The sequence below is a fragment of the Pseudophryne corroboree genome, chromosome 5, assembly GCF_028390025.1.
Source record: "Pseudophryne corroboree isolate aPseCor3 chromosome 5, aPseCor3.hap2, whole genome shotgun sequence".
Taxonomy (NCBI): Eukaryota; Metazoa; Chordata; class Amphibia; order Anura; family Myobatrachidae; genus Pseudophryne; species Pseudophryne corroboree.
This window is the reverse complement of record NC_086448.1, coordinates 512,095,016-512,118,957: the sequence shown is the minus strand read 5'-3', so window position 1 is coordinate 512,118,957 and position 23,942 is coordinate 512,095,016. Positions and strand designations below refer to the sequence as shown.

At 44.4% G+C, this 23,942-nt stretch overlaps 1 protein-coding gene across 3 annotated transcripts in view; it reads left to right on the top strand.

The window, feature by feature from the left end:
* Positions 1 to 23,378, top strand: part of LOC134929164 (oocyte zinc finger protein XlCOF6-like) — a 130,166-nt gene extending 106,788 nt beyond the window's left edge. For all 3 annotated transcript variants that reach the window (XM_063924935.1, XM_063924937.1, XM_063924936.1), the window contains exons 5-7: positions 9,832 to 9,965; positions 21,340 to 21,463; positions 23,061 to 23,378. In XM_063924935.1, the coding sequence (XP_063781005.1) occupies positions 9,832 to 9,965; positions 21,340 to 21,463; positions 23,061 to 23,235 (433 nt within the window). In that variant the 3' untranslated portion in view covers positions 23,236 to 23,378. The remainder of the gene's footprint in view (positions 1 to 9,831; positions 9,966 to 21,339; positions 21,464 to 23,060) is intronic.
* Positions 23,379 to 23,942: the final 564 nt, after the last annotated feature.

Here is a 23,942-nt window from a genome sequence, read left to right as displayed (position 1 = left end):
GAAAGTGCTGCTGCAGCGTGGTCTATTACCCTGTCAGGACAGGGATACTATTTGCTAACCATAGAGCATATTAAAGACGTCGTCTTATATATGAGGGATGCACAGAGGGATATTTGCCGGCTGGCATCCAGAATTAATGCAATGTCCATTCTGCCAGGAGGGTATTGGGGACCCGGCAGTGGACAGGCGATGCTGACTTTAGAAGGCACATAAAGATTCTGCCTTATAAGGGTGAGGAATTGTTTGGGAATGGTCTCTGGGACCTCGTATCCACAGCAACAGCTGGGATGGAAAATATTTACCCCAAGTTTCCTCACAGCCTAAGAAAGCACCGTATTATACGGTACAGTCCTTTCGGCTTCAGAAAAGCAAGCGGGTCAAAGGCGCTTCCTTTCTGCACAGAGACAAGGGAAGAGGGAAAAAGCTGCACCAGACAGCCAGTTCCCAGGATCAAAAATCTTCCCCCGCTTCCTCTGAGTCCGCTGCATGACGCTGGGGCTACACAGGTGGAGCCAGGTGCGGTGGGGGCGCGTCTCGGGAACTTCAGCGACCAGTGGGCTCGCTCACAGGTGGATCCCTGGGTTCTGCAAATAGTATCACAGGGATACAAGCGGGAGTTCGAGGCGACTTCCCCTCGCAGTTACCTCAAATCAGCCTTGCCTGCTGCCCTCGAGGAGAGGTAGTACTGGCGGCATTTCACAAGCTGTACTTCCAGCAGGTGATAATCAAGGTACCCCTCCTTCAACAAGGACGGGGTTACTATTCCACAATGTTTGTGGTACCGAAACTAGACGGTTCGGTGAGACCCATTCTAAAATTGAAATCCTTGAACACTTATAGACGAAGGTTCAAGTTCAAAATGGAATCGCTCAGGGCGGTTATTGCAAGCCTGGACGAAGGGGATTACATGGTATCACTGGACATCAAGGATGCTTACCTGCATGTCCCCATTTACCCTCCTCACCAGGAGTACCTCAAAATTGTGGTACAGGACTGTCATTACCAATTCCAGACGTTGCCGTTGGTCTGTCCCCGGCACCGAGGGTATTTACCAAGGTAATGGCCGAAATGATGATACTCCTTCGAAAAAAGGGAGTTATAATTATCCCGTACTTGGACGATCTCCTTATAAAGGCGAGGTCCAGGGAACAGTTGTTCGTCGGAGTAGCCCTATCTCGGGAAGTGCTAGAACAGCGCGGCTGGATTCTGAATAGTCCAAAGTCGCAGCTGGTTCCTACGACGCGTCTACTGTTCCTGAGTATGGTTCTGGACACAGAACAGGAAAAAGGGTTTCTCCCGGAGGAGAAGGTCAAGGAGTTGTCATCTCTAGTCAGAGACCTCCTAATACAAATACAGGTGTCGGTGCATCAATGCACGCGAGTCCTGGGAAAGATGGTAGCTTCTTACGAAGAAATTCCATTCGGTAGGCTCCCTGCAAGGATCTTCCAGTGGGATCTGTTGGACAAGTGGTCCGGGTCGCATCTTCAGATGCATCGGCTGATAACCCTGTCTCCAAAGGCCAGGGTGTCGCTGTTGTGGTGGCTGCAGAGTGCTCATCTTCTAGAGGGCCGCAGATTCGGCATACATGACTGGGTCCTGGTGACCACAGATGCCAGCCTACGAGGCTGCGGGGCAGTCACACAGGGAAGAAACTTCCAAGGATTATGGTCAAGTCAGGAGACTTCCCTACACATAAATATTCTGGGACTAAGGGCCATTCACAATGCCCTAAGTCAGGCTAGACCTTGCTTCAACACCATCCGGTGCTGATCCAGTCAGACAACATCACGGCGGTCGCCCATGTAAACCAGCAGGGCGGCACAAGAAGCAGGATGGTGATGGCAGAAGCCACAAGGATTTTCCGATGGGCGGAAAATCATGTGTTAGCACTGTCAGCAGTGTTCATTCCCGGAGTGGACAACTGGAAAGCAGACTTTCTCAGCAGGCACGACCTCCACCCGGGAGAGTGGGGACTTCATCCAGAAGTCTTCAAAATGATTGTACACCATTGGGAAAGGCCACAGGTGGACATGATGGCGTCCCGCCTCAACAAAAAGCTAAAAAGATATTGCGCCAGGTCAAGGGACCCTCAGGCGATAGCTGTGGACGCTCTGGTAACACCATGGGTGTAGCAGTCGGTGTATGGGTTCCTTCCTTTGCCTCTCATACCCAAGGTATTGAGAATACTAAGAAGGAGAGGAGTAAGAACTATACTCGTGGTTCCGGATTGGCCAAGAAGAGCTTGGTACCCAGAACTTCAAGAAATGATCTCAGAGGACCCATGGCCTCTGTCGCTCAGACAGGCGGCTGCCCAAGGGGTCTCGGCTTTACAACTTTGCCGAGCTGTTACTTGGTCGGGTTCAAACATTTTTGCAAAAGTCTACAAGTTTGATACCCTGGCTGAGGAGGACCTTGAGTTTGCTCATTCGGTGCTGCAGAGTCATCCGCACTCTCCCGCCCGTTTGGGAGCTTTGGTATAATCCCCATGGTCCTTACGGAGTTCCCAGCATCCACTAGGACGTCAAAGAAAATAAGATTTTACTCGCCGGTAAATCTATTTCTCGTAGTCCGTAGTGGATGCTGGGTGCCCATCCCAAGTGCGGATTGTCTGCAATACTTGTATATAGTTATTGTTAACTTAAGGGTTATTGTTGAGCCATCCGTTGAGAGGCTCAGTTATATTTCATACTGTTAACTGGGTATAGTATCACGAGTTATACGGTGTGATTGGTGTGGCTGGTATGAGTCTTACCCGGGATTCAAAATCCTTCCTTATTGTGTCAGCTCTTCCGGGCACAGTATCCTAACTGAGGTCTGGAGGAGGGTCATAGAGGGAGGAGCCAGTGCACACCAGGTAGTCCTAAAGCTTTCTTTAGTTGTGCCCAGTCTCCTGCGGAGCCGCTATCCCCCATGGTCCTAACGGAGTACCCAGCATCCACTACGGACTACGAGAAATAGATTTACCGGTGAGTAAAATCTTATTTTTTTGCAGTCCTTTCGGTCGCATAAGTCCAGAAGAGGTCGGGGCTCATCCTTCCTCGCCAGAGGTAAGGGTAGAGGGAAGAGAACACCTGCTTCGGCTAGTTCCCAGGAGCAGAAGTCCTTCCCGGCTTCTACTAAATCCACCGCATGACGCTGGGGCTCCACTGAGGGAGTCCGCACCGGTGGGGGCACGTCTTCGACTCTTCAGCCAGGTCTGGGTTCTGTCAGACGTGGATCCTTGGGCGATGGATATTGTATCCCAAGGCTACAAACTGGAATTCGAAGAGGTGCCCCTCGCCGATTTTTCAAGTCGGCCTTGCCAGCTTCTTCCCCAGAGAGGGAAGTAGTGTTAGCTGCAATTCAAAAGCTGTGTCAACAGCAAGTGATTGTCAAGGTTCCCCTAGTCCAACAGGGGAAAGGGTACTATTCGACCCTGTTCGTGGTCCCGAAGCCGGATGGTTCGGTCAGACCCATTTTAAATCTAAAATCCCTAAACCTGTACTTGAAAAAGTTCAAATTCAAGATGGAATCGCTCCGGGCTGTGATCTCCAGTCTGGAAGGGGGGGATTTTATGGTGTCACTCGACATAAAGGATGCATACCTTCATGTCCCCATATATCCTCCTCATCAGGCGTACCTGAGATTCGCTGTACAGGATTGTCATTACCAGTTTCAGACGTTGCCGTTTGGGCTTTCCACGGCCCCGAGGATTTTCACCAAGGTGATGGCGGAGATGATGGTGCTCCTGCGCAGGCAGGGAGTCACAATTATCCCATACTTGGACGATCTGATAAAAGCAAGATCGAGAGATCAATTGCAGAAGAGCGTGTCGCTCTCCCTGAGAGTGCTACAACAACACTGTTGGATTCTCAATCTGCCAAAGTCACAATTGCTTCCAACGACTCGACTATCATTCCTAGGCATGATTCTGGACACGTAACAGAAGAGGGTTTTTCTCCTGATGGAAAAAGCCCAGGACCTCCAGAACATGGTCAGAGATTTGCTAAAACCAAAAAGAGTGTTTGTTCATCAATGCACTCGAGTTCTGGGGAAAATGGTGGCTGCCTACGAGGCCGTCCCCTTCGGCAGGTTTCATGCAAGGACGCTTCAGTGGGACCTCCTGGACAAGTGGTCCGGGTCCCATCTACTAATATATCAGAAGATAAGCCTGTCCCCCCGGGCCAGGGTGTCTCTCCTGTGGTGGCTGCAAAGTGCTCACCTTCTAGAGGGTCGCAGGTTCGGCATTCAAGACTGGGTTCTGGTGACCACGGACGCGAGCCTCCGAGGATGGGGAGCAGTCACACAAGGAAGAAATTTTCAGGAGCTATGTTCAAGCCAGGAGGCTTGTCTACACATCAACGTACTGGAATTGAGGGCCATATAGAACGGCCTACGACAAGCAGAGAATATTCTTCGCGACCTACCGGTTCTGATTCAATCAGATAACGTCACAGCCGTGGCTCATGTAAACTGCCAAGGCGGGACAAGGAGCAGAGTGGCAATGGCGGAAGCCACCAGGATTCTTTGCTGGGCGGAAAATCACGTAAGCACTCTGTCAGCGGTCTTCATTCCGGGAGTGGACAACTGGGAAGCAGACTTCCTCAGCAGACACGATCTCCATCCAGGAAAGTGGGGACTTCATCAAGAAGTTTTTACAGAGATAACAAGTCTTTGGGAAATTCCTCACATAGACATGATGGTGTCACGCCTCAACAAGAAGCTTCGAAGGTATTGTGCCAGGTCAAGGGTCCCTCAGGCAGTAGCGGTGGACGCCCTGGTGACACCTTGGGTGTTTCAGTCGGTCTATGTGTTCCCCCCTCTTCCTCTCATCTCAAAAATATTGAGAATCATAAGACAAAAAAGAGTGAAAACAATCCTCATTGTTCCAGATTGGCCTCGAAGGGCCTGGTATTCAGATCTTCAGGAGATGCTGACAGAAGATCCATGGCCTCTTCCTCTCAGGGAGGACCTGTTACAAAAGGGGCCCTGCGTGTTCCAAGACTTACCGCGGTTACGTTTGACGGCATGGCGGTTGAACACCATATCCTAGCTGGGAAAGGTATTCCGGAGGAAGTCATCCCTACTCTGATAAAGGCTAGGAAGCAGGTGACGGCAAAACATTATCACCGTATCTGGAGGAAATATGTTTCTTGGTGTGAAGCCAAGAATGCTCCTACGGAAGATTTCCATCTGGGCCGTTTTCTCCACTTTCTACAGACAGGAGTGGATATGGGCCTAAAATTAGGCTCCATTAAGGTACAGATTTTGGCCCTGTCTATTTTCTTTCAGAAAGAATTGTCTTCTCTCCCAGAAGTCCAGAAGTTTGTAAAGGGAGTGCTGCACATCCAGCCTCCTTTTGTGCCCCCAGTGTCACCTTGGGACCTTAACGTAGTGTTACGGTTCCTGAAGTCTCACTGGTTTGAACCTCTTCAAACAGTTGAATTGAAATTTCTCACTTGGAAGGTGCTCATGTTGTTGGCCTTGGCATCTGCAAGGTGGGTGTCCGAATTGGCGGCCTTGTCTCACAAGAGCCCCTATTTGACCTTCCATGTGGATAGAGCAGAGTTGAGGACTCGTCCTCAATTTTTGCCTAAGGTGGTTTCTTCATTTCATATGAACCAACCTATTGTGGTGCCTGTGGCTACGTGTGACTCGGAGGATTCCAAGTCCCTGGATGTAGTCAGGGCCTTAAAAATCTATGTAGCCAGGACGGCTCGGGTTAGGAAAACAGAAGCACTGTTTGTCCTGTATGCAGCCAACAAAGTTGGCGCTCCTGCTTCGAAGCAGACTATTGCTCGCTGGATCTGTAACACGATTCAGCAGGCTTATTCTACGGCAGGATTGCCGTTAACAAATTCGGTAAAGGCCCATTCCACTAGGAAGGTGGCCTCTTCTTGGGCGGCTGCCCGAGGCGTCTCGGCTTTACAGCTTTGCCGAGCAGCTACCTGGTCAGGTTTGAACACTTTTGCAAAGTTCTATAAGTTTGATACCCTGGCTGATGAGGACCTTGCGTTTGCTCAGTCGGTGCTGCAGAGTTTTCCGCACTCTCCCGCCCGGTCTGGAGCTTTGGTATAAACCCCATGGTCGTTACGGAGTCCCCAGCATCCTCTAGGACGTAAGAGAAAATAAGATTTTAAACCTACCGGTAAATCTTTTTCTCCTAGTCTGTAGAGGATGCTGGGCGCCCGTCCCAGTGCGGACAAAATCTGCAAGGCTTGTATATAGTTGTTGCTTACATAAGGGTTATGTTACAGTTGAGATCAGTCTTTAGCTGATACTGTTTTGTTCATACTGTTAACTGGTTACGTATATTCCAGGTTATACGGTGTGGATGGTGTGGGCTGGTATGAATCTTTCCCTTAGATTAACAAAATCCTTTCCTCGTATTGTCCATCTCCTCTGGGCACAGTTTCTCTAGCTGGGGTCTGGAGGAGGGGCATGGAGGGAGGAGCCAGTGCACACCCATTCTAAAGTTCTTTATAGTGCCCATGTCTCCTGCGGAGCCCGTCTATACCCCATGGTCCTTACGGAGTCCCCAGCATCCTCTACGGACTAGGAGAAAAAGATTTACCGGTAGGTTTAAAATCTTATTTTTAAAATAGCCTGAATGGTTTTGTTGGTATCCTTTAGAAAATATAATAAGCAATTGGATTATAGAGATATTTAAAACAAATTACTTTCTTGAATTAGCATAATACATCTTCAATATTGTTATCAGTCATGCAGCCTTTTTAAATGGAGAAAAGTAATCACTCTGCTGTTTGATATCATCATGTGCATCACATTGAACATGGACTAGAAAAAACAAAGGAAACCGTGTTTGAGGATACCAGAAAGAAATTAAAGTTAAAGGTTGTAAGACTATGGGGGTGATTCCGAGTTGTTCGCTCGCTAGCTGTTTTTAGTAGCATTGCACACGCTAAGCCGCCACCCTCTGGGAGTGTATCTTAGCTTAGCAGAATTGCGAACGAAAGATTAGCAGAATTGCGAATAGAAATTTCTTAGCAGTTTCTGAGTAGCTCGAGACTTACTCACACATAGCGATCAGTTCAGTCAGTTTCGTTCCTGGTTTGATGTCACACACACGCCCAGACACTCCCGCGTTTTTCCATGACACGCCTGCATTTTTCCACACACTCCCAGAAAACGGCCAGTTTCCGCCCAGAAACACCCACTTCCTGTCAATCACACTACGATCACTTCAACGATGAAAAATCTTCGTTCGGGCGTGAGTAAATCTACTAAGTTTTGTGTTAAAATACTAACCGCATGGCATTTTTGCCTTAATCGCTCCATTGCGAAAATCGGCAACGAGCGAACAACTCGGAATGACCCCCAGTGTCCAAGCACCTTCAAAGTTAAAAGTTCAGTTTTATGGTCATCAGCCAAAACAAATTGACAGACGAAATTACAGTAGTACATAGCACCAAGTAGCAGGCGACACAGTTGTAGCATACAAAACATAAAAATAATACAATCATACATTTAGCATCCGTACTGCAAATGGAATGAAACTAATCCTGAACCGACTGGTCCGTGCTAGCAAAGCACAAAACCTCTTTCCGGGACGGGATTTCGACAAAGAATTCATTAAAGGGATGCTCACTTTCTGATAAAATATGTACTTGCTTTACTTAAAACCCTACACCTGTACAATTCATCACAGATAGGCAGCGACATGCCAATGATTTTGCTAGCAGATTTCCTTATTCTCTCTAATGCACACCGATCTTTCAAAGTACAGCCACCATACCATGTCACAATACCGTAACTCAGGATGCTCTCTATCGCGCACCTATAAAAATGTAACATGGTCTGCGCACCAACACCTGCAGCCCTTAAGCGTCGCAGGAAAAAAAGCCGTTGTTGTGACTTTTTTACTATCAGTTGCAAGTGCGCTGACCATGTCAAACATGACGAAATCTGGATGCCCAGGAAATGGAATGAAGCAACCATTTCCACTGCTTGATCGCCAACAAACACTGGCGATTTCTGCAACTGATCTTTCCTAAAGTCCACAATCAGTTCTTTAGTCTTCCCACTATTTAAAAATAGATGATTTTCATTACTCCAACCAACTAACTTCGCAACTTCCGTCCTGTAAGCTGACTCATCATCGCCATTAATTAAGCCTACTACAGCAATGTCATCTGCAAACTTAATCATCTTGACAGATGCATCTGCTGACACACAGTCGTGAGTCAGCAATGATTAAACAATGAATATAGAAAGGGCTAAGAACACAGCCCTGGGGTACACCTGTGTTTAGCAACACCTCCCTGGACCTAACACTGCTCATTTTAACCATTTGATGTGCCGGTGACTACAGTTGCAAATATTCTTAAAATGTTTAATGTCCATTGGACTGTAGCCAACCTCTCTGGATGTGGCCTCAAGAGGAAAATCGATTTAACAGAAGGATATTGAGAATGGTACGGACAAAAAAACAGAACCAAGGAAAACTTCAAAATAGATCCAAGGTAAACTTCAACATAAAGGTATGTCAGTGTCTAATTGCACCATCCAACATTTTTTTAGTAACATTGGGCTCCATGGAAGAGGACCCAGGAGGACTCCACTTTAGAAAAAAAAACAACATAAAAAAATACTGGAGTTTTCTAAAAATGTATAATCACACAATGCTTAAGGGAGAATGTCTTGTCTATTGGAGCTTTTGGTAATTTACATTAGCTCTATGTTCACAGTTGAAAAAAGCTGTAAGAGAAAAGAACACTATACTGTACGTACTGTGACATATATCGGAGGCTTGGGTTTTGTTTTTTTGTGGCTGCTTTATTATCACGGCATCTTGGAGTGTCAGAAAGTTCTGTCTCAGTTGGAGGTCATGGGTACTTCAACACGATAACGACTCAAAACACATAGCTAAAAGCACCCCTGAGTGTATAAGAACAGGACCATTCTGAAGTGGCATTTTATTGAGCTCTGATCTGAATCCTATCGAACATGTATGGAAAGAGCTGAAACATGCAGGCTGGAGAAGGCACTCCTCAAACTTGAGACAGTTGGCGCAGTGTCTATGGAAGAGTGGCCCAAACTACCTGTTGACAGGTGCTCTCATCAGAGCTACAGAAATTACTGGATTACAGTATTTGCCTCTAAAGATCGTGCAACAAAATATTAGGTTAAGGGTCCCATCATTTTTGTTAATGACATTTTAATTTGTTTATTTAAAATATTCTGTTTAATCAAAAATATGATTCCTAGTCTAATTTCTATTAAATATGGAATAAACCATGCTGGATGACCATTCTTTTTGTCACTTTCAAGTTATTTCAATGAGGCACTGGAAGCAAATGTATAACTCTGCTTACTATTTAGTGATACTCCGATCATGTGAGAGATTTCACTATGGGATAATTGGTTTGTCACACTCCATTAACACATTACCTATTTTATAAACAGTGTGTAAGGTTCAAAACTTGAAAAATGAGTGTACTTTTATATGTAAGGAATAATCTGGTGACAGGTACTCTTTGGGTACTGTAAGTCTACAGTTTTCATAGAAATGAGGTTATTATCCCTTTTGGAGTATGAAGGTGATATTTCATTGTATGTAATCTGAGCAAGCTCTGTGGCTGCTCTTGGCCCAATAAATAGAAATCTGTAGAGGATTAATATTACAAAATACCATCTGTCCATATGTTGTATAAAAATGTTTTCTTCTCTGTAAACAGGAGGTTTTTACTTTTTGAAGTTTAATTGTTAAAGTGAACAATTGAGAAGTCTGTCTGCTTCATCTATGGATGCAGCCATGAATGATCTAATGATTTCTAGTGTAATGAGCTTTTTGTTTTTAAGTTCTGACAAAGTTAGTTTTCTCTCCTGCAGGAAGTGTTCATCGAAATTGGCACTACAGAGGCACATGGGAGTGCATGCTGGAGAAAAGCCTTTTCATTGCCAACATTGCGAGTATAAAACCAGACTGAAAGCTTCACTGAAACAGCACATGAGAGTTCATACTGGTGAGATTAAACTCAACAAATCTTTAACCCTAAACTGTATAGTGATAAGTCTGCTATATGTTTGTAATGTACTTGCCATTGTGTTTATCATTTTAATATTGGTTTGGTTTACAGAGTATCTCGGAAATGTTTGGTATTCCAATTTTTTTTGGTGTGTGTATCATTGACGATATACTCCAATGCCAATTATAACGGGTCCATTCCTTCATTAAGACAGTTACGCAATACAACATTATTATGTTTAGAATAGATTCAATTGAATTCCACTCAGTATGTCTTGTGAGACTGTAACGTGATTTAACATGGGCTTGTTTTTCTGTGTTTTATCTTTTGCATTGTATACAGGAGTATTTTTAACATGTCACTCGATCCTTATATAGTGTTTTGAGAAATAACATACTAAGACAAGAGGTTCATTCATTATTTATTTTCCTCCGTGAAAGTTCCACTTTGTACAGAGAAAGTGTATTGCATAGGGAGATGCAAACTGAAGTTGTCTTTCATGTTTGAGTCATGAAAACTGAAGAATTGTGCCCTTAGGAATAAAACACCTGGAACATTTGGATGACTCTTTTTTTTCTTTTTCTTTTATAGAATTAGTGCTTTTTATTAAAATGCTATATATATATATATATATATATATATATATATATATATAGTTATATAGTGTGTGTGTGTGTGTGTGTGTGTTTCTCCGGAAAGTGAACATACAGTTCCGTGCATCACATGCTTTGAAATTTTAAACTGATCTGTTAATTTGTTGTTATATGAAAACTTAATTGCTTAGTAGCAATGCCTCACCCTATAACTTAAGACCCACTCAAATTTTGGTGTTTTGGAGAAGTATGTTGTTTGAATTTGTGTAGCTGTCCCGTATACAGTATATATTATAGATATATGTATATTATTTAAAGTCCAGCACATTTTAAAGGTCCAATTGAAACATATTTTCATGCATTTTTAAATTATATAAGTCTCGCTTTTGCAACATAAAGAGTACAGTGTTGATGATTCTCGAAAATGGGATGTACTGTGCTGTATGCTATATGCTCAAAGCAAATGCATCACTGTGATATTAATCAAGTTAGGTCACAGAGTTTTGAGGTTCTAGAAAAGCTTTGCAAGTAAAGTGGTTGGGAAGCATTTCCATTGTGTACTGCTATAGATTTGTATGCCCAGTAACTGGTGAAGGTTGGTATACTGGGTCTACCAATAAATGAAGTGCATATTTCTCTAGCATCCATAAGGGATATTGGGGACAGAATTAGTACGATGGGGTATAGATGGGTCCAAAGGAGCCAGTGCACTGGGTGTGCTGGCTCCTCCCCTCTATGCCTGCTCCTACAGCTAAGTTTAGAAAAAAGTGCCCTCAGGAGAGGATGCACACACTGCTAGCTCCAGAGTTTTTCTTCAATTTCTTTTAAAGTTTTATTTCTTTCGGTATGCTGTTTGGGCAACAGCATACCTGCACCGTGGGAGTTAGGGGGGGGGGCGGTCACTGGCCTCTTCAGGTCCAGAGCCGCTTCCCCGCTGCAGGACCACAATCTTGAGGGGCTGTTTGTTCAGCGGGGCATGGCGCCTTGGCTGTCGTAGCATGCCGCACACCCCTAACGCTGCTTGAAAGTGATCATAGGTGGTGAGTACCAACCAGGGGCCCCACTCGAGGGGTCCCGTGGTTTACTGTGCGGCAGAAAGCGCGGTGTGTGGACCATTCCCTCCTGGGGGGGACCCGCTATAGCTCCTGCGTGAGACTGGCTAATTTAGGGTTAACCAAGCATTTATGTAAGGTTTTACAACTTGGGAGGCATGGCCAGTATAAATATACAGAGGTAGCTCCTGCACCATGGTGGGGGGGGCGGAGCTACACGAGAGCGGGCTCAGCTGCATTTTGGCTCCTTCGTCTGCATAGCAGCAGCAGCCTCCACAGCTCCTCCAAACAGTCCCTGGATCGCTGGTACCGGGTAGAGAGAGGGAGAGCCGCTATATTACTGCACAATAACAATCCCTCTGAGGGATTTTATCAAATTACAATCTCACTGTGTTTACATAAAAACGCTGACAGCCTCACTGGGGCTGTGCAGCGCTGGGTGCGTTAGGGTCCTCTCTTCTGTGTCTCCTCTCACATGCACTAGGGCAGGCTTGCAATATATCAATATCAGGCTGTGTTGTATGTATATTGTACCTGTTTTTTCTGATTGACAATGGTAAAACAGAAGTCATGCAGTGTATGTAATGCTAGATTCTCTCCTAGTTCATCTGACTTCATATCATGTGAGCAGTGTAGTCAGCCATCTCTAAATGCTGATAACAATGTGGGGGAGAGTCCAGAGCCCTCCTGGTTGGGGGCTATCAAAACTATGGTGGCTGATATGTCATCTCAGCTCACTGCAAATGCCAAAGTCTCACTGCTAAACATCCCCCCCTGTCTACTAAGGGTGCACATAAACATGCTTTACCTGCACTACTCTCAGATACTGATGATATATAGGATGATAGGGATGATGTGGACCCCATAAGTGGGGATCCCACCCCCACTCAGGGTATTGAGCCCCTCATATTGGCTATAAGGGATGTGTTAAAGCTCCCCCTGGAGGATGCTACTAATCAGCAGTCATTTTTCCTCCCACAAGATAAAATGACAATCACATTTTCTGATTCCAAGAAATTAGATGACTTATTTAAAATGGCCTGGAAGAATCCAGATAAAAAGTTTCAGGTGTCCAAACGGTTTTTGCATACATTCCCCTTTGCCCCTGATGGCAGAAAATTCTGTGAAGAATCTCCTGCAGTAGACGTCTCAGTCTCTCGCCTTTCTAAAAAGGCGGTACTCCCTGCTCCAGGCTCCTTTACAGTAAAGGACCCGGCAGATAGGAAAATTGAGACTTCTCTAAAATCTATTTATATTGCTGCATGTGTTGCTCAAAGGCAAGCCATTGCAGGTTGCTGGATGACACATGCAATTTATTCCTGGGCTAATCAAATTAAGGAAGGTCTCTCGGGTGATATGACCTTAGTTAATACTGTTACTCTCCTGACTCAAATTCAGGACACGGCAAGAGTCCTCTGTGACTCCCTTAAAGAGATTGGCAATATTAATGCTAGGACCACGGCTATGGCAGTGTCTGCACACAGAGCCATATGGTTACATCAGTGGATTGCTGATGCTGACTCCAAACGTAATGTGGAATCTCTTCCCTTCGCAAGTGAATGGCTCTTTGGAGGTGAATTGGACGCATGGATTTCCAAAGCTACTGCTGGAAAATCCATATATCTCCCTTCAGGGACTCCACCTGCTAGACGTACCTATCTGGGACCGTCTACTCAGTCCTTTCGGTCCTCCAGATTTCGATCTAGGGCCAGAGGGGCCTCCACAGAGAATCCAGCCGTTGCTGGATCTCAGGACCAGAACACCAGTTCTGCTCCCACAAAGACTTCAGCATGATGGTGCCCACCCATCCTGAGGAGGGCTCGTGGTGGGAGCTCGGTTACGTCACTTCAGCCACATCTGGGACAGTTCCTGCCAAGATGCTTGGGTAAGGGACCTTATCTCTCAGGGTTACAAGCTGGAGTTCGACGGTACTCCTCCCCAGCGGTTTTTCAAATCGGGCTTTCCAGCTTTGGAAAGTATGCGTGGTACGCTACTACTGGCCATACACAAGTTGGTCCAGTCCCAGGTCATTGTTCCAGTACCCCTACTACAACAAGGACAGGGTTACTACTCCAGTCTGTTTGTCGTACCAAAACCAAATGGGTCTGTGAGACCAATTCTGAATCTGAAGTCCTTGAATCCTTACCCGAAGGTTTTCAAATTCAAGATGGAATCTTTGAGAGCGGTGATCGCAGGCCTGGAACAAAAGAATTCCTAGTGTCCCTGGATATCAAGGACGCTTACCTACATATCCCAATTTGGCCTCCTCATCAGGCCTATCTGAGGTTTGCAAAGGAGAAAGGAGAAGAAAGAATGTCTCTTTGTTGGCGCACAGATGATAATTAAAAATTAACCTTTAATAGACTAGTTAAAATTGTCTAACCACGAAATAGGACAATACAATACACTTATGTGATACAGTGAGATATTTGATCAGTACAAAACCTACTGGGAGCTATAACAATTACATATTTCAGTAAACTCACACAATAGTGTTACATCATAATACATGATTACCAGCAAACATAGTGTGTACTAATTATAGCCTTGGCATGTCAGCCAATGAGCTACTTACCGTTTAGAACTCGCTGTGTGCTCTCATAGATACTAAGTCATAATTAAATTCACTAACAACCTAACTACTGCAGTTCAATTATAGGGACTGTACATAACAATGTTACCTATTACTTAATAGCTACATGGTATTCATTGTAACAAATGTAGTCACTGCTGAAAGATGCATCTCCCTTTATTCAGAGTGAATGTAAAGATTTTTCTCTTGTTAAGCAAAACAACTGTAGCTATCAGTAGCCCCACACATGTTTAACCCACACATATATTTAATATAGTGGGGACACATGAATAACACACAGCTTGCAGTAATTATGGTATATATAAATGTGTAGTATTTATGAAGTATTAGGAGAACTATAAATATGCTGTTACTGCTTATAGAGTAACTTACAAGCAATTCAGCCTATAAGCATTTTTCTCATAAGGAGACACATACTGTGCTTCCTCCCTTTTTATGTAAGCTCTCTTCAATAGACATACAGTATCTTATTGCAGCCACTTCTGAAGGAGTTTTTACAGTGAATGTTATTTAGAAGTATTACTAAACTTATGATATGCCGGATAACTTTGCCAAAGGGCAGTAGATTAATATGTTGAATAGCCCTACCAGAAGTCCGTAATTATGAGAGTCTAGCACATCATCATATGTAAGCAAATTAGCAATATAATACATATCTATTAGGATTATCATATTTCACTCAGTATCCCAGTACCAGGATAAGTATTGGTAATAAACATATCATTTAAATATTTGATTGCAGGAATTCAGTACAGTCTGTTTAAGATATATTTAATTCGAATCATTAAAGATACGACACAGGTAGCGGGCCTTGGTTTTAATAAAATGTATTTTCACTCACTGTATATGTCAACTGTATCACATAAGTGTATTGTATTGTCCTATTTCGTGGTTAGACAATTTTAACTAGTCTATTAAAGGTTAATTTTTAATTATCATCTGTGCGCCAACAAAGAGACATTCTTTCTTCTCCTTTCTCCTTTGTATAACTCAATTTGTCTCTGGTAGCACCCCCGAACGTCCAGTGATTAATTATTACATCAAACTGACGGACATTGGTTGGTTTTTTTTTCCTTCAAATAGAAAATATTAAAAATTTAGCTGGTGCAGAACATATCCCCTTTTTCCCATTCCCCGTATACTTCTATCTGAGGTTTCCCCTACTGAACGATCACTACCAGTTTCAGGCATTACCCTTTGGCCTGTCTACAGCTCCGAGGGTGTTCACGAAGGTGATGGCAGAAATGATGTTTCAGCTCAGAGTCCAGGGGGTCAATGTAATTCCATACCTGGACAATCTCCTGATAGAAGCTCCCTGGAACTCGCTTTTATTGCTCCATATAGATCGCACTATCCAACTTCTGTCTCACCACGGGTGGATCCTCAATCTGCTGAAGTCCCACCTGGAATCGTCTCAGAGACTCCTGTTTCTGGGAATGCTACTGGATACTGTAGCACAGAGAGTGTTCCTCCCAGTGGAAAAAGCGAAAACACTCCAGGAAATGGTTTGCATGGTGCTCAGACCTGCTCGAGTCTCCATTCATCTTTGCATAAAATTATTGGGAAAGATGGTGGCCTCCTACGAATTGATACAGTATAGAAGGTTCCATGCCAGGCCCTTCCAATTGGACATCCTGAACAAGTGGTCCGGTTCCCTTCTTCAGATGCACTGGATGATTCAACTGTCACCCCAGGCCAGGTTTTCACTCCTGTGGTGGCTACAGTTTTCCAACCTCCTGGAAGGCCGCAGCTTTGGGATTCAGGATTGGATCCTCCTCATGACGGATGCGAGTCTAAGAGGATGGGGAGCTGTCACCCAAGGGGCGCAGTTCCAAGGCAGGTGGTCTGCCCAAGCGGCCCTACTTCCAATCAACATTCTGGAACTTCGGGCTATCCACAATGCTCTGCTTCAGGCGTCTCATCTACTACGGGATCGGGCGATCCAGGTGCAGTCGGACAACGCCACGGCGGTGGCGTACATCAATCGACAAGGAGGGACAAAAAGCAGGGGCTGCATGCAACAAGTGTCAAGACTACTCCTCTGGGCAGAAAGAAATGCAAGAGAGCTGTCCGCAATCTTCATTACGGGAGTGGATAACTGGGAGGTGGACTTCCCAGTCGCCACGACCTCCACCCGGGGGGAGTGGGGACTACACCCTCAGGTGTTCCAACTGATCATCGACAGGTGGGGTTGCCCACAGATCGACTTGATGGCCTCTCTTCTCAACAAGAAACTTTGCTGCTATTGCTCATGACCTAGGGACCCTCAGGCGAGCGCAGTGGATGCGCTGACTTCGCCTTGGCCTTACCAGCTGGTCTACCTGTTTCCTCCGATTCCTCTGATCCTAAGGGTGCTCAAGTGGATCAGACATCAAAGAGTGGAAGCAAACTTGATTTCCCCGTATTGGCCCTGAAGAGCGTGGTACACGACCCTCTTGGACTTCTCCATAGAGGACCCTTGGCCTCTACCACTAAGAAGGGTTCTTCAACAAGGACCGTTCGTCTATCCAGACTTACGGCGGCTTTGTTTGACGGCATGGAAGTTGAGCGGAACATCCTAGCTCACAAAGGGTTTTCCAAAAAGGTCATTGCCACTATGGTGCAAGCCAGAAAACCTGTGACTTCAAAACACTATCATAATATCTGGCAGAGATATGTCTCGTGGTGTGAGGAACGCAAATATACCTCTGCGGAATTCCACTTGGGAAGGTTCCTCCGTTTTCTGCAGGCTGGAGTGGATAAAGGCTTACGTCTGGGATCCATTAAGGTCCAGCTCTTTCCATCTTCTTTCAGAAGAAGTTGGCTCTCTTGCCAGAATTTCAGACCTTCTTGCAAGGGGTGCTTCACATACAACCTCCTTTCGTGCCGCCTACGGCAACCTGGGATCCGGATGTAGTGTTACGCTTTCTACAGTCCTCCTGGTTTGAACCTCTGACGACAGTAGAAGATAAGTACCTCACATGGAAAACGGTGATGTTACTGGCCCTAGCTTCTGCTACGCGTGTCTCAGAATTGGGGACCTTGTCGTGCAAAAGTCCGTACTTGGTCTTTTATGAGAACAGAGCGGAGCTCAGGACTAGACAGCAGTTCCTGCTGAAGGTGGTCTCCGCGTTTCACTTGAATCAACCTATTGTGATTCCGTCCGGTTCTGACACTTCTGCTCTTCTGGAGGCATTGGATGCAGTGCGAGCCTTGAAAATCTATGTCAAGAGGACGGCTCGGATTAGAAAGACGGATTCCTTGTTCGTGCTGTATGATGCTCGGAAAAAGGGTTGCCCTGCTTCAAAGCAGTCCATTGCTCGTTGGATTAGGCTTACTATCCAACAAGCCTATGCGTCGGCATCCTTACCGGTTCCACAGTCTCTGAAGGCCCACTCTACTAGATCGGTGGGTTCTTCCTGGGCGGCTGCCCATGGAGTCTCGACCCTGCAGCTATGCCGAGCTGCTACCTGGTTGGGGACGAACACCTTTGTGAAGTTCTACAAGTTTGATAACCTGGCCAAAGATGATACCCATTTTGGGCAGGCGGTGCTGCAGTTGTCTCCGCACGTTCCCGCCCATTCTGGAAGCTTTGGGACATCCCCATCGTACTAATTCTGTCCCCAATATCCCTTATGGATGCTAGAGAAAATAGGATTTTGAATACCTACCGGTTAATCCTTTTCTCGCAGTCCATAAGGGATATTTGGCGCCCGCCTCTGTGCGGTGACTTTCTGCAGGTTCTCTGTTACATGTTCTTGTTCAGCTGTTGCTGTTAATGTTGCCAGACTTTGCTGGCTAAGTTATATATTGGGGTGCTGGTGTTCAAATCTCACCACACCCGTTGTTGTTATGTTCCTTCTCTCAAGTATGTCATTCTCCTTCAGGCACTGTTTTACCTATAACTGAGCTGTAGGAGGAGGCATAGAGGGGAGGAGCCAGCACACCCAGTGGAAGAAATTTAAAGTGCACTGGCTCCTTTGGACCCGTCTATACCCCATCGTACTAACTCTGTCCCCAATATCCCTTATGGACTATGAGAAAAGGATTTACCGGTAGGTATTCAAAATCCTATTTTCTTATTTTACTAGTATACTCTAGTGAATTTTAGTAACATTTGTATGGGTTGCATAAATGTAGCATGGAGGCGAATAAGTATAATGCATTTGTTGGCAGGGTTGGTTAAGACCATGGTTTAGAAAAAAAGGACTCCGTTTACACCTCAATCATAGTTTTCATTTTGTACAGTGTGCTGAGTAATGTCCTTATGGAAAACCATTTATGTTCTGCAGAAACTATTTTTTTGTCATGACCATAAATCAGCACTTCTGCATTTTACACGTTTTTCTTTACTGTTTGCATTTTCTATAGATTAGATTAATTCACATAATCACTTTTATATTAAGCAAAATTAGTGAATTTATTATCAAGCAATAAATGTTCCATTTATTTAGCTTTTATGGTATCTACAATTTTTTTTATTTTTTGTTTTTCTTATTATGGCAGTATGAGCTAATAAAGAAATTCTAATCTCACTTATTAATTTCCATTTTTATATGTGCGATGTAGATACCAAAAGATGCAAGCAATTGTTTTTACTTAATCTATGCAAGCTACAGTTAAAATGTTTGTTTTTATTCTATTTATGTCCTACAATCCTGTTATCTTCAACATCCTCCTGTCTGTTTGCTTAAAGTGTAATCCTCTTGCAATTTGGAATTTTTATAGCCTGGCAATCTCCTGTCATATCTCACATTTATTAAGCATTCATTATGGAGCCATTTTCTAGTTATATAAATTTGATATACAAAACTTTTAAATTGGATAATAGCAGAGTGCCATGTATTCTTTGGTTGTATATGAGAGTGATCAGACCCCAATTTCTACTATGCATCTTACTCCTCTATATTTATATGCTCCAATTACAACACCATTAACCCATGCAGGATTGAGGGGCAAAATAAATAAATATTACAAAAGCTATTGTCACACCCAGAATATTTGAACGTAAAATTCAATGTTTTAGCAACATCTAAGCAGTCCCAAACTTATCAGGGCAGACATGGTTTTCAACATTTAAAGAGGAAATGTTGTTTTCAAGATATCTGTAATTTGGGCAGATTCATGACAATGACATACCTCCCAACATGACCCCCTCCAGGAGGGACAGAATGCTCTGCTCCTGGACTTCCCTCTTAATTTATGATTGCCATCACCTGTGGTAAAACACCTTTCTTAGCCTTAACCTGTTTAAAACAGGTGCCGGAAATCATAAATTAAGAGAAAAGTCCAGAAGCAGAGCATTGTATCCCTCCTGGAGAGGGTCATGTTGGGAGGTATGCAATGATGTTGACGTGTTTGTTCCAGTTTTTCACTTGGGAATGATGGCTGTTTATACTTTCTGTTTAGAATTTTAACTGTAGTTGTGTCCTGCACTCCCTTCTATGTGTTGTTTACTTTTTCCAATACTGGGGGTAGTCTGTGCTGCCGGCAAAATGACGAGTTCCTCTCAAATTATCCTACTATGGTGTAGCTGGTGAATATTTGCAGGCATAACAAGAAAACCCTTCTATTTTGTATAAATATATGGATGGAAGTTTATTTTGTAATACATAGAATCAGTATCTAAAATTGTACAGTATACAATAAACATCCAGGGTGCAATTGTTTTACCCAGCGGATGCCACTAGATGGTGCCTGATTGTGCAATTCCATTGTTTTACCCAGCCGCTGCCATTAGAGTAGGGGTGGGCAAAATACGGCCCGCGGGCGCCCGAAAAGGGGGTGTGACCTAATTTTGAAGGGTCGTGGCCTGGCGGGTCTTTTCTCTTTCGCTCCGGGGGCATGTCCAGCTTCCCCAAAGATGCTGGCTGACCCCGGAGACTGGACTGTGTGTGTGCCGGCTCTTATCTGTGACAGGAGCCGAGTGCTGCAGGAGATTATCTCACTGCAGCACTCTGCTCCTGTCACAGCAGAAGAGCTGGCACTTTGGTGTCACCCCGTCCGAGGGGGACACCCGATTGCCGGTCGCACCCCCCTTCTGACACCACTGGTGTCGCCCCCCGTGTTCTGTCACTGTGTCACCCCCACCGTGTTCTGTCACTGTGTCACACCCCCCGTGTTCTGACACCTCCACCATGTTCTGTCACTGTGTGTCACCCCCCGTGTTCTATCACTGTGTCACACCTTTCCCCAAGGGCTATAAGACACTGGATAATTTGCTTGCTGCGCAATAATTATCCTAAATAAAATGTTAATGTGTAAAAGGGGGCTCTATCTGCTGTAATGTGTAAAAGGGGGCTCTACCTGCTGTAATGTGTGTAAAAAGGGTCTCTACCTGGTGTAATGTGTGTAAGTGGCGCTGTGTGGCGCAATTTGAATAATGGATACTATTGTGCAGCCTTATATGAATCTGTATTATTTTTTGGCCACACCTCTTCCACATGAAGCCACGTCCCTATATTTTTGTCAAGTGGGGGGAGATGCTATTTTGTTTGTGGCCCTCGGATACTGACAGGAAATGTGAAATGGCCCCTCAGCTGAAATAATTGCCCACCCCTGCATTAGAGGGTGCCCGACGGAGCAATTCAATTGTTGCTGTATTCAGGTGCAGTAGCTGCTTTGGGGGTTGGGCATTTCAACCCGCTGCCTTCTGAGATGGTGAGCTTAAATGTGTGAAAAGTGTCCCGTTTGGGCTCCCAAATGGCACTTTTTGTTGCGTTGTGGCTGCAATTTTAGTCACCCGGGCCCAAGTGTATTAAACCTTAAAAAGTGATAAGGTGCAGACGGATAAAGAGTGATAAGTGACTAGCCAATGTGCTTCCTAACTGCCATGTAAAAAAGGCTGTGTTTAAAAAATAAAGAGTTGGGAGTTGATTGGCTGGACATTTATCACTCTATCCGTCTCCACTGTATCACTTTTTAAGGCTTAATACATTTGGGCCCGGTGCTTTTCGGTGCGTCAGTCTACATAGCTGTTGGGGCAGTACTGGGCGCAAGGAGGGGATTAGGGGCAGGCAATACTGGAGGCAGTAGACATTACCTCCTTCCTCCTGCTGACAGGTCCTTGCTAGGTCTGTTATACTGCATGCAGCGTAATCTCTGACTGTGTTAACACTAACCTAAAACAAATATGATATGTATTTTTTTTGTAGGCGAGAAGCCTTTTAAATGTGAATTATGTTCTTACGCCTCAATAGACGGAAGTTCTCTACGGCGACATGTGAGAACTCACACCAGCGAAAAGCCTTACAAATGTCAGCGCTGTTCTTACAGTTGGTGAGTTTATACATTCATTTCATCTTTCTACACAGTAACAAATCCATTAAATCCAAACCTCTGAGCATGAGTAGTGTCATTTCATAGTGCTTGCTACAAATCAAATCCTCTCTTCTATTCTACTTTAGAGGCCGTAGAGTTATAAAAATAACTTTCACAGGTTTTTAATGTTTAGAATGATGGAATAAAAATACTACTTGGTAATAAAAACAGCACAGGCTGCAGACTTTTATCCATGTGATTTTGTATTTTCAGGTTCTTTGCTCATCACTTTTCCCCATATTATTATATCAGGACGACTTCTTACATACAGAAACCCCCAGCTCTTTTCCATGAGGTTTTACTTCACTTTTATTTGGTTAATGTAGGCATATGGCTAGTTTATTCAGTGCAGCCACCCTAATGCTTTTGATGTTTTCATTTGTTGACATGGAGTAGTAGTTGCGGATTGCATGTGGCTTCACTGACACTGAGCGGGGTGGTGGATTTTGGCTGGGGGGGGGGGCAGTCCTGCAGCTCATAGGTAAAATCCGCCACTGGTTGCGGGTGTGGTATAGAAGGTCTACAGTAATTGGGTATATAGTCATTAGGTCGACCCCCACATGGTTAACATGTATTAGGTCGGCAGAGTGAAAAGGTTGACATGGAAAAGGTAGACAGCAGAAAAAGTTGACAGATACAAAAGTGGGACATGGAAACAGTCGACACAAAAAAGGTCAACACAAATTTATTGGGTGTCATTTTGCATGTTTCATCCTCTGTGACAACAATCAGTGTAAACGTGTACCCTCGCAGGCACGTTTTGCTTGCCATGTTTCAGGCAAGGTGACTCGCTCCGCTACCACTGCGCTTGCCACAGGTTACTATTCCCAATCAATCGTAACCCACATGGCTGGTAAATCGAGCAATAATTGAAAAACATGAAAAAATACCCCAAAAATGAGTCGAACATATATGTGTTGACCATTGTCATGTCAATCTTTTGAACCTGGCAACATTAAGCACTGTCTACCTTTTACCTGTCGATCTAATGCATGTCGACCATATGGTGCCGACCTATTGACTGTCTGTCTTTACATTGGAACCCAGTAGTTGCCACGCTGTCAAAGTGAAATGATCTATAATCCGTGTTTGTCTGGTGGTCAAAATAATTGCTTTACTGTGTTTGCCAGGAATCAGCCAAACATCTCGTGGGCTTGGCAGTAGACTTGTTTTAATCCACTGTAATTATTCCATGAAATGTTTTTGTTTTAAAATTAGTATATTGAAGGAAAACAATACAATTCTTAAGGATCAGTTTAATAAGTGCATAATGTTCATTGAACTTAAAATACATCTTAATGGAGTATGACTCGAGAATATGTGTATAAGCTTCTTGGCTGACAAAATTGTATGTTTGGGTCATTGTTCTCCACCAGTTCTTGTGTAATGAACAGACAAGATTTGTGCAAAAAAAAAGAATTTAAGTTGTTTACGTGAAGCAGTGTACATGGATTATATGTATGACATTGTAACAGCTGCTCCTGACTTCTTGTACTTGGTGTTACACAGTCTTTAACTTTGTAATTCAGCCAAATAACAATGCTTTTGCTTGCAGTATTCAGAAGAAAAGTCTTGACCTACACATACGTCGCCACCACACTGGGGAGATGTTCAAATGCACCATTTGCCAATATTCATCTCCTGACAAGCAATTACTACATAAGCATATAAAGAAGCATCATGTCAAAGAAGACTCTCAACTAACCAATTCTTCGCTTCCTACAAGTTGACAAATATCTGGCCCAGCAACTACATGAACATTTTGTTTTCTATAAAAAAAATGACTGAAAATGATTGTAATAATGATGTTAGATGCTTGCGAGTCTTGGCTGTAGTTCTACGGGTGTGGTTCATCAAATCGACAGTGTCTAGGTCGACAATGTTTAGGTCGACCACTATAGGTCGACAGTCACTAGGTCGACATGAATGGAAGGTCGACAGGGTTTCTAGGTCGACATGTGCTAGGTCGACAGGTCTAAAGGTCGACATGAGGATTTTTTTTTTTTTTTTTGTCGTTTTCTTCGTAGAGTGACCGGGATCCCAAATTAGTGCACCGCGTCCCCTCGCATGGCACGCTTCGCCCGCCATGCTTCGGGCATGGTGCCTTCGCTCCGCTACCGCTTCGCTCGGCACACTTTACCGTTCCAATCGTAGTCCACGTGGATCGTTAAGTATGAAAAAAATAAAAAAAATGTGAAAAACTCATGTCGACCTTTAGACATGTCGACCTAGAAACCCTGTCGACCTTCCATCCATGTCGACCTAGTGACTGTCGACCTATAGTGGTCGACCTAAACATTGTCGACCTAGACACTGTCGATCTTCAGACCGGATCCCAGTTCTGCATCCCAGTATGCTATGCTAAGGAGGAGCCACTGCACTCTGTAGCTCTGTAGCTCTAACACATAGTTTGCTCGAGCCTGTGCCTACATTATAA